An 11,563-nucleotide genomic window follows, 5' to 3' on the forward strand; every position below is an offset into this window, starting at 1 on the left:
GCATAAGGCACATGCCTGAGAACATCCAAGACTAAGACTTAAAAATCTACAGTTGATTTTCAATGTAAAAATTGAAATAATAGACTGGTCGGGAGGTGATGTTTTTTCCTGGTGCTGGATGAGGCCCATAGTAAGTGATATTTTCTAAAAACTGAAAGTTCATGCCCTGCATATGTTTCTGACTCTATTGGGGCAATATAGGAGGCTTGGTAAATTAAAATATATCTGAGGGATTTTTACAGCCTCATGCACAGGGTCACCTGGCAGAGTTGGAGTTACTAGAGTTAGTCATCCTGGACTACAGGATTTCACTTTCAGTTTCCTGAAACAAGCACAAAGAGTAGTGTGTCCCACCTGTGATCACCACCCGTCGGGTCATCCTTTCACTCCAGCTCACTCACTCATACACTCACTCATTGTTGTCGCCTGTCCCCACCGCCTCCCTCACCGACACCCTGCGCATACACTTCGACCCCCCTCTCAGATAAGCTACATATATATGATGGTGATGACAAGCTGACCTCTTTCTCTCTCCTCCTCTTGGGTCAGACTTCCCATCACAGCGTGCTGCAGACAAGATGTTGCGTCGCCTTGGCTTGCCCCTTCAACAGCCTGCAGTATAAAACAGCCTCACCTCCGGAGCCTCTCACTCATCACGCTGTCTTATCACCACTGTCACAACTGCTGTTTGTGGTGTGTCTGACTGTTGGTCCTGAAGAAGTGAATGAGGAGCAGAAAATCCATTTACGACATTTTCTCTTCTGACTGTAGGAGCAGTGGGTTATGAGCACATTATCTGGAAGGTCAATGTTTGAAAGCATGATCAAAGAATATTGGCTGAAACTAATTTCTGAGCTTCTGAGGTCAGCTTTGCCCAAGAATGTGTATGTAGTTATACATACAGTTAATATATAGTTAAAATGTGTGGCGAGACACTTTTTTTTTTTTTTTTTTTTTTATTATTATTATTCTGTCACTGAGTGAAGCAAGTGTCTTTGATCCTGCCATGACCCCGAAAGCTATGTTTAGCAATAACAAGGTAAATGTCAACCAGTGCCGTAATAATACCAGTGTAGGATTCATATCCATCACAAGTCGCTGAGAAAATATAGACCGCTGGAAGATTTGCCATTCACAAGGTCTGGTGGTGTCAAGTGATTAAGGAGCCAAACAAGGATAAATCGGAGCCTCAGATGGGCGATCGTGACACAGACAACAATGAGGTCAAACCCTCAGATGACGAACAACTGCAGTAATGTGTCAACAGAAGAAGAAGAATGAAATCCAGAGCTACGTCAAAAGGAATCTCAATCACTGATACTCTGCGGCTATAAGTGGTAACCTGTGGTCTGCTTGTCGCAGCCATCTCACATACTGGCCTCTGGTCGGGATTGTGGTCGGAGTGTTTGCTGACTGATGGGAACTTGTGGCCGTGACCAGAGCTGCTGGTCTCCAGGAGGCAGCACAGACCAGCAGGTACTGGTCAGAGAAATGAAACTTGAGGAAGCACTTGCAGGTCAATGTGATAAAGACTATTTATCTTTTTGGGGGTGCTACTGTGACAAAGTGGGTGAACCAGATGCAGCGTACGTCTGAGGCAGACTGAAATTCTACACTGTATTTGTGGAGGTGTCAGTGAACTTAGCATCTCAAATCACTACATCACAGTCTGCTTATCTGAATTTGGGTTGCTGGGGCAGCAGCTGAAGTACAGAGCCTGAGACTTCACTTCCAATAGAAGCCATCTGCAGGCCTGGCCCTGCATCAATGACTCGAACCTGGATCTGCCCAATGACCTCCTCCCAGTTGGACATGGCTGGACAACCCTCGATGAAGCCTCCAGGAGGCAACCTAACACAACACTCGAGTCACTGGCAGGAGTCTGATCATCATTCTTGGTGAGTCAGCAAGGGCAGAATCTCACTGACCTGGTTCAGGAACTGCCCAAAGCCTGTAACCACAGGTGAGATTTGGAATGAAGATAAATCAAGAACTTTGCCTCAGACCATGGCAGACACTTCACCGATCCTCATCTCACCTTCAATACTGCCCTCACTCAAACAAGACTCGTAGAGGCTTCAAGTCCCCCTCCTGGAGAAGGACTTCATCTCCAAACAAATCGGGGCATCCTGCCCTTTCATTTAGAACTATGGCTTCAGACTTAGGGCAGAAACTCTTCTTGGTTGTTTTTCATTCAGCTGCCATCCATACAAATGAGATGTGATGTCTTCCCTTTCTCATTTAGGTTACATATAACTTTTTAACAACATTGTTTTATCAGTGACTGCACTGCACTTGTCACAGCTCCGTGACAAGGGGTGGTGCTGTGAGCTCTTCAGTTGTCCCCGTTCCACTGAAGAACACATGAAGTTGACAGGTGGCAAGGAGCCGTTTCAGACTAGTACATTGAACTGGGTACACAGCAATCGTACTGCAGGCTTCGCATTATCTAGGTTGTGTAGATTTGAAGAAAAAAAATGTGAATTTCTCTGCGGTAGTCGGACTAAACTGTTAACATACATGTCCAAACTTAGTTGGAGCTCAATAATTTGGTTTGTTGGTTGGTTGTATTGCTAAAGCGGGGTACTCACATAAAGATTCTCTAAATGCTTTGTTTTATTACTTATGTAAGAGATTCCACTTGCAAAGGTGAAAAAAACAGTGTGTGGTGTGCCCCACGAATCTCAGTATAGCACCAATCTAGATGGCTGTCTGTGGAGTCAGAAATTTTGTGTGATCATTCAAGGAAAAGTATGAAGCAGAACATTGCAACATGGACGATGACAGTGGTTTTAGTGGAAAAATATAAGAAATTCTGTAGCCAAAATGAAACGAAGTAGTGTCTGAAGGAATGAACCAGGTGAGAACATGACAGACGGGCGTGGGATTTGCATGTCAGGATGAAAAGCATGTGTTTTTATTGCCATCAAACTGATAATTGTCAGAACTCTCCCCTCAGCTTCTTTGTTTTTAGCCTCTAAAATGGCTACGTTGTATTCCACATCACTGGGAGCAGTCAGTTCTCCCCAGGCTTGAAGATTTTTTATCATAAATATTGAATATGTTTGCATTTTATTCTCAGCCGTGGCTTCTAAGATAAAACATATGAGCCAAATTCGGGACAAACATGACCTGCTTAGCCTGAAGACCCGGGACCAGGCTGATCTTCCGCGTCAGCCTTCACTGTACTGAAACAAAAAATACTGATTTCAGTACTTTTTTTTTCAGGTTAGGAGTCAAAGGTTGCAGGAGTCAGAGGATCATGAGTGGAGGTTTTACGGAAGGACAGATGAAGCAGGATATTCAGGGCCGGGAAGAGGGTCAAGTCGTCCACAAACAGGATCAGGAGGAAGCATGCCCAACCTGGTGTCTGGCAGGGTAGAAAGCTGTATGTGTGCCACTGCAACATAAAGGCTGAGGTGATTACAGGAAATGAGAGACAGGTGTGCCGAGCTGCGAGTTGTGCCAGGAGTAAAGTGGGCTGCGGGGAACCATGACACCTCCTACATCACACAAAAAAGACATTCTCATCCTTAAGATGGCGTGTAGATTATACATGAGTATCAGTGCTGGCAGGTAAGTCTCTGGTGTAGAGGAGGGCATATTAGCTTGCATTTAGATGATGCGAGGAGATGCAGAAAATAGAGGCCTACATGGACACAGCATAGAGTTTAAAGTCAACCCTACTAAAGGAGTGTGCGTGTGGACTTCAACATGCATCTGCGCGTGCGTTTGTGTGACCATTACCGACTGACTCACTTCAGATCTGTTTGTTCATTAAATATTGTTTGACCTTTTGTCATTTCTGGTGTGTGTTCTGTGTGCACATGTGTTTTGTGTTGTCACGTGTGATGGATGTGCCCTCACTTTCACCCTAAGCGCTGAGGATGGATGCACTTTAGCCGGCGCTGCTTCCCCACCTTCAGTCTTCAACATACAGTAACTAACAAGAGCATGAACACAATGCTGTTAACACAAGATAAGCAAACTATTGTTCTTCATTTTGCAGCATATTGTGTTTTTGTAAGGCGGGGGCACAGGGGGTCATCTACTTGCAAAAAAATAAATAAATAAAAAGAGTCTATTCATTATTATTTATTATGACTCGTGTGTGTCAGTGTGCTACTTTTAAGTATTTCTAATGTAGTATGTCAAACGTGAATTTCTAGTCAGTTTTAATATAAAATAAGTCATGATTTTTTCATGCTCTCATACATGTAGCAGCAGATAAAAATGTGCCTTGAGAAGCTGAGCTGACTATCTTGCTGTGCTTCTCCAGCAGACAGGAATGTCTGGCCTGATAACCTGTAACCTGTGCTCCCTGCTCTCCTGCTGACCTCACCACTGCTGCTTGCTGACAAACTTCCAGCACAAATAACAACAGACACCACATCAGATAGCTGAGGTGGGATTAGGCATTTTGGTTGCCATGCAATGGGGAAAACTTCTGAAACAATCACACCTCACCTTATTTACAGGCAATGATTGTCATGCTCACTTCAAAAGATAGTGTGGGTTCCTATACATATTTGTGGTTGTGCCAAATGTGTTTGCAAACTGACCCTATGAACTTGTAGATAGAAAGATAGAAAACAAACCGTTTTATTTCAGTTGTTCATTCTCAGACGCCAGACACACACACAAGCGCGTGCACACACATTGTGAGTGTCAAATTTAAGTTTGTAATGGAAAGAAAAACAGAAGTTCTGGTCATTGTGAGAGGTCAGAACAAAGATTTATGCCGTTGGGTCAACTTCATTTCATATTCCATTCTTAGTCGACTCTTGCATGATGAAGTGTCTATGTCAGAGAAGCATTTAAGAATTTCATGCGCTTCTGTGCTCTTGATATACAGCTTGCTAAGCATGTCATCATACCACTGGAATGCAGGTTTAGCTGGTCTGTTGTTTTGGCAGACTGTCTTTATTCACAAATATTTCAAAAGTATACTGACCGTTTGATGAAGACCTGCTTATAACCAATGTCTTATTTAAACATTCAGGGTGGATTGAAAAATAGAATAAAATATTTAGGGCCTGTTAAAAAAAAAAAAAAAGTTATGACATGCAACCGCTTCCTAATAAATTCCCACTGACACCTGATGTAAGGTCTGGACAGAATGAGTCCCAAAAAACAAAAAGCAATTTTCCACTTTGTTAAGTTTGTCGCGGCAGGCTGCATCATTGACTCAGCCTGACATTCTCGAGGCAAATGAGCTCTGAGCAGGCTGCAGGGCTGGGTTTGTAACGACATCTTTTCCCACCAAAGTGAACCGGGGTTAATATTCTTTTTTTTTTGTTTCTCATGTTGGAAAGTTAGAGACTGCATTTGAAACACTAAAAGGCTAGAAATCAAACCACAGGCGATGGTGACCAGAAGACCACCTCCTTATCTTGATCCCTGCTGTCTGTAAAGGTTAAAAAGGTTGACTGAAGAAGTCCATGACCCCGTTTGTGTGTGTGAGTGTATGTGGGTATGTGATGAGGTGACGACTGAGCTCGCCACTGAGCCCCCCCAGATCAGGCAGCCCCTCGCAGCAGCAGGGAAGAGAAGCAGAAGAAAATGGCAAGGAGTGTGTTTACATGTTTAGATATCCCAGAGGTTCTCCAGGGGTCAAAAGATCAGAGAACCACCTGGAAAGCATCGCTTCATTCTTCACTGTAGCTCTGCCTGACCGTGAGGGTCAACTGGAGGCCACTGAAGCTCTTCTGTTGGAATCTGTGTTGTGTTTTGTCAGACGGTTTCTGTAGCTGGTGAGGAGGAAGAGCTCAGATTCCTCCTCAGTAGTGCTCTGTTTCTTCCTCCATGTTCTTCCTCAGGGACAGCACTTCACTCTTAATATTTTACTGTTTTTCATGGGGAAAGTGTTGTGCACCAGTTTCATATGCTTGTCCTGACACAAATGAAGGACGGAACAGGCCCACCCCCATCCCAGTCAGACCAACAGCCCACCACATAGCAGGGGCTTCTTTCAGTCCAACTCATGAATCTACTGATCCATTTGGAGCATTCGCTGTTGACAATTCAGCCATATGTGCAGCCCTGAAGTTTTCTTCCTCTTGAAGTGTTTCCAAGTATTAACTTGTTTTCAAAAGTCATAGCAACCCAGGAAGAGCTCACAACCTAAAATAACCTAAGCCCTTTTTAAACCTTCTTTCTTTCAACCTTCTCATCCAGAAAAAAACCCAACAGATCCACAACCAGATCTTCAGACTGAACAACATGACTAGTGTGATGTTTCGGTCTAAAACGCTGCTTAATAAAGCTTCCGTACTTGACCGAGAGAAAACAGCAGATGAAGAAGTTGGGAACGTTTAATTGAGGTAGCTTCAAGTGAAAACAGAAATGATTGGAAAAGGTTTGCAAAAATATAAAGCAGTCTGTGCCATACAATCACATTTCCGCTGTCAGCTGCATCCTGACAGAATAGCCTCACTAAAACGTTTAAGTGTCGTCCTCCATTTATTTCACGATAAAACAGGATTGAGAGTGAAGCTGTTTCAAGCAGAATCAACTCTGAAGACTATAAAAACATTCAATAATTTACTTAGCGGGATAAAAACAGGCAGTAAAGTCGATTCCCTCTCATTTCTTACTCAGCGGGGGAGCAGCAAGACTACAGAGTCTTTAATTCAGTAGTTTTCTTCAGCACTCACTTACGCACAAACACACTCCTGAATGAACCCTGAGTGTAACAAGCTGCAGCATCTTTTCTTGCTCGCAACAGTGAAAGACTTCACAGGTCTCTGTGTGTGATAATGGAAATAGTGCAAGACAAGAGCTCTGTGAAATCAAGTGTATCAAAAAACCATCACATTTTCTATTAAAAAAAACTATTAAAAACACAACAAGCATGAAAACAAATGTGAGTTTTCAGAAAAAATAAATGCCTTTTTTTGTCTGGAGAATAACCTCATATAGTTCAACCCTGTTTAACCTTGTGAAAAGAAGTGCATTTGATCATCATCATCATCATCGTTTTACAGACCAATTTGGAAAGAGCACAAATGGTAACATAAATGATTCACTTCAGATCTATTATTGTTTGATATCAACTCATGTATAGATAATTTATGAATATGTAAGGACTCATGTTTATTCTATGGTCTTCAACAACCACTTTTAAGAGTGGGGTTGAGAGTTATCTACCAGTCAAGGTTCAAAATTTGCGGTGTTGATGGTTTATGCATATAAAAATAAAATGCCCTATAAAAATTGTATTTATGCCTCTGAGCTGAACTATAGGGGGCATTCGTTTTTAATTCAAATGAACAGCCCCGTTATACACAAGACATATTTCGGTGACGACGAGGTGACGTAGTCACGTGACTGAAGGCCGCGGATACAAAACCTGAGATTGACACTTCATTCAAAATAGTGAACTACGTCTCTGAGCTCGGTGACGCCCCCGGGGACGTGGACGTGGAGGAGTGGTCGGTGTCCTCCATCTCTTTGCTTCCGTTGCCGGGCGAGGATCGACTGGTGGCGGACGCACCCTCTCTCTCGCGTTTTTTCTGCTTCATCCGTCGGTTTTGAAACCAGATCTTCACCTGGGTCTCGTTGAGCTCCAGCGTGGCCGCTATCTCGACACGGCGCGCTCTGGTTAGGTACTTGCTGAAGTGGAACTCCTTCTCCAGCTCCGTCAGTTGGCGCGTGCTGAAGTTGGTGCGCATCGCGTTGTTGTGCGCCAGGCCGAAGTCGGACGCTTTGACTGTGGATGAGAAACCAAATGACATCCTGAATCACTACAATCGATTCAAGCATCTCCACTGCTATAAAGGCTCTTTTCACGCTTATCACGCTGGCCTTTCCAAAGAGAAGTCTGCCTCCTGGTAGATCCATTTAGCTGCGGGCTGGTCCGGACCAGAGCCAGTCTCACAACACGATTATACGCAGAACTGCTATGCCAATCCACCTTGATGAGATCTATTAATGGACAAAAAAAAAAACCCTAAAGGTTTTCAAGAGAAACGAAATCGAATTTTAACTACGTCCGTCGTTACATCGAAATTGTTTTATTCCCAGTTGAACATTTTCACGAACACTTAAATACATTTTAATGGGTTGACGTCATCGATCGGGTTTTCAAAAGATAAGACAAAGGCAAACACAATAAATATGATTGTAATATAGAGTAGAATTGCGTCTGCACTGATAGGCTAAAAACAAAACAAACAAAAGTCATCACGACTTATAAATTATAATTTACTATAAACCAATGATTTTCGAGTTTATATTGCATATATTTATGTACGTGGCTCTCTACATTAACATGGATATATTACATTGCATTTCCAAATTGTATACCACTACAAATTTATATTTATAAAATTATGAATGATATTATGAACGAAAAATAAAAAAAATAAGATATGTTGCTAAAATGCCATGACAAAAAAGCCTTTCGTGACGACTTGGAAATAACAATAAGAAGAAGAACATAGATAAAGGAAGCGAGTAATATGAGTTCATTGTTCCCACATCTATGATCACCTGTTTTAGGAGGATTCCTTTTCACTTTCATCCAGTCGAAGGTTTGGCCCGCTTGCTGCGCCTCCTCGTCCCCCCTCGCGTGGTTCTGGCTCACCGGCAGCTCTCCGTGTCCCCCTCCGTGTGGAAGTCGAAGGTATCCTCCTGCGTCCTGACCTGCGCCCAGCTGCTGCGGGTACTGAGAGCCTGCCAAGGCGCCCTGAGGACCGCCGTAGGTCCCGGCGAGCGTCCCGTAGCTGGGGCCCACTGCGTGAGGCGAAGCGGTGCTGAAAGATGATTGATGGTAGTAGGAAGAGGCCGCACAATCATCCATGAAGAACTGAGTGTGGGTCGTGCTCGCAGCAGACGCGTAGTCTGGAGTGGCGGACTGACCCACGTAAGACCCGGGGCCTCCGCCGTTATGATAGGACGACAATAATCCAGTCTGTAAACTTTGATGGTCGTGTGGGTGAGGATGATGGTAGCCGTTCTGCTGGTGATGTTCGTGGTGATGAGGATGCTGATGGTGGTGATGGCTGGAACAGGTCGTACCGGATCCTCCAGCGGTGGAGCCGTACAATCCCTCGTCCCCATTGTAGCTAACCTCCGTGGTGCTCCTGTCATTTGCGCTCACAGTGACGGGACCGGGAGGGCCGGTGTTGCCGGCATGAAAGGCCCCGGTAGTCACCGCGAAGCTCTGGTGCGGATCCAGTGGATGCTGATGCAGACTGTGGTGGTGGTATCCAGACTTGGGAGCGGAGTAGGTACCATTTCCGGTTCGGTTGCACACGGAATATTCCACGAAAGAGTTCATGTTCGACGTGTGGCTGACGCTCCAAGAATGTCAATCCCCAGAAAGTGGTCCAAAATGTACGTAGAGGATGTTTCTAAACACACACACACAAAATAAAATACAAAAAAATAAAGAAATAAAAAAAGAAGAGTCAATTAAACATACGGAAAATCACTACCAAAATTACAACGCGCCTGGATGCGCCGTGTCCGTGAGCGCGTGTACGCACCATCGGCCGTTAGCCGCTTCACAAATGCGTGAAAATCACACGAGAAAGAGAAATAAAATCAGCTCTACACCATTCAACGCGATTTTACTCCGTCCCGTCTGTTGTCTGTGCGTCCATCCTCAGCCTGCGTGCTTTTTCTTCACTGTATTTTTTTCTCCCCCGTGTTTGTGTCACCTCTTTTCTTACCTCCGATCCCCGTCACGTGACCTATCTACACGTCGCCTATGGTGACCAGGAGGCCAGAAGTTTGGTCACAGTGTGTGTGTGTGTGTGTTTGTATGTGAGTGTATGTGTGTGTGTGTGTGTGGCTCATCCATCACTTACCGTGACATCAGCACGACAAAGAGACTTCAATCAAACGTTCCCATCAATCTGATATCAGCTCGGAACTGTCAAAGTGGAGAAGGAGAGAAAAGAGGAGGAGGGCAAGAGGGTCTGCTACTGCTCCTGGCCTCCACCAACAGCAAAATATGCAGGCCAGATTGCTGTACCACTATAGTTTTTCCTTTTCACTTTGAACCGTTACATTTCCCATTGGTCCTGCTGCGGAACAAAAACAAAAACAAAACAAAACACATCTGACATTCTCACAAAATCCATAGTCACAATTATGTTAACCTCATATTTTTTTGCACTGATCATGACAAAAGCCTAGAGAAAACATTGAACAACCAATAAGGAAACCAGATGATCCTACTCTGACTTAAATGAAATGGGGTTTTTTTCTGGTATGGTTCGGGATCCAACCTGTCCAGAACTGTGAGCACTCACCAGGCTACACCAACAGAACCATTCATTGACAGAAACCAGTTCCTATTTTAACAAGAAGATTTTTTTTATTTTCAAACAAACACTTTCATACCACAACAGTACACTGGTTTCAAAAAGTTTGAAACCCCTTCCAAGGCCAAAGGAATATAAATGTTGAGTAAAACATTTTTTACTCTTCATTGTGACAGCATTATTTACTACAACAATGTTGTCTTCTGTTGTCTTTCACTTCCTGTTTGGTCCAACCTACATTTCCATTTTGCACCACCCACTGATAACAGTCACTCCCTTGTCTTTGTGTTAAGAAGTGAAGATGTGTTAGAAACCAACTTTCTCACTGTTGTTGCTGCGCCCTGAGTAACATTGATTTAAGTTTATCTCCTCAACTCAGGATACACTTCCGGAGGGAGAGAACAGAGAAAAATCTTTGGATGGATCAAAAGGTTTCCATTGATTGTGCAGACTTGTTCAGATTCAACGCCATCTCCGGGACGTTTGGGAATCAATTCTCAACAATCGAATCTGGAGGCCATGGATTTCTGTTGAGTGCTAGATGTGCTGGTGAGCATCCATGGTTTGGTAATTGAATGAATAAGCTGATCCGTTATAGAAATGAGGTTAAGGACAACAGGGGGCCTTCTGGTGGTGAAACAGCAAGTCTCCAGCAGCTAAAGAGGAAGCTTCCATTTTTTTTTCACATGGAAGAAAAGAAAACAAGTTCCTGTGAATACATCTATGATGTGACAATCCAGCACATTAAGTGTGCCTCAGTGTCAATGGCCTCTTCATTGATATGCCCACCCGTCATCCATCGCTCTCCTCTGAGAGAGTGTCTTGACAGAAGACACAACGCCACAAGGACTGAGTCAGGACGAGCAGTGTGGGCGTTGGACAAGGAGGGTGGTTAATCATCGCAGTGGGGCTGAAAGGAGCAGGACAAGGAGCGAGTGGGCAACAAGTCGACAGGAACAAACTCCAAACATAAGGAATTGACACCCATGCGTCTGTCTGTTTACAGGACCAAGCAGCGGTGAAGGTCAAAGGTCAGAATGGTTTAGATTCTGACTTTTATTACACATGTTATTGGGGAATTAATGTCAGTTTTTAGAGTTGATGAAAAGTTGCCATAAAAGCCTTCCAGAACCTGTTCTGTCCTGCTTAGGATGATCGATTTGTTGTCAAAGGGGGATCAAGCAAGCCTGAACTGCTAGCAGCTGAGATAAACCCTTTTTACTCACTGTGAAATTATCAGGTTCAGTAGGTCAACCGGAGGCCGGTCGTGAAAAACCAAGATTCTGTTT

General features: G+C 43.9%; 1 protein-coding gene across 1 annotated transcript; it reads right to left on the reverse strand.

Annotated features, from left to right (window-relative positions):
- Positions 1-7,382: 7,382 nt before the first annotated feature.
- Positions 7,383-9,283, reverse strand: hoxb1a (homeobox B1a). Its single transcript, XM_053851977.1, has 2 exons — positions 8,494-9,283; positions 7,383-7,711 (listed from the first exon to the last, which is right to left on the reverse strand). The coding sequence occupies exons 1-2, from the start codon at positions 9,281-9,283 to the stop codon at positions 7,383-7,385; spliced, it is 1,119 nt and encodes a 372-aa protein (XP_053707952.1).
- Positions 9,284-11,563: the final 2,280 nt, after the last annotated feature.

Source organism: Synchiropus splendidus, chromosome 19 (genome assembly GCF_027744825.2).
Source record: "Synchiropus splendidus isolate RoL2022-P1 chromosome 19, RoL_Sspl_1.0, whole genome shotgun sequence".
Lineage (NCBI taxonomy): Eukaryota > Metazoa > Chordata > Actinopteri > Syngnathiformes > Callionymidae > Synchiropus > Synchiropus splendidus.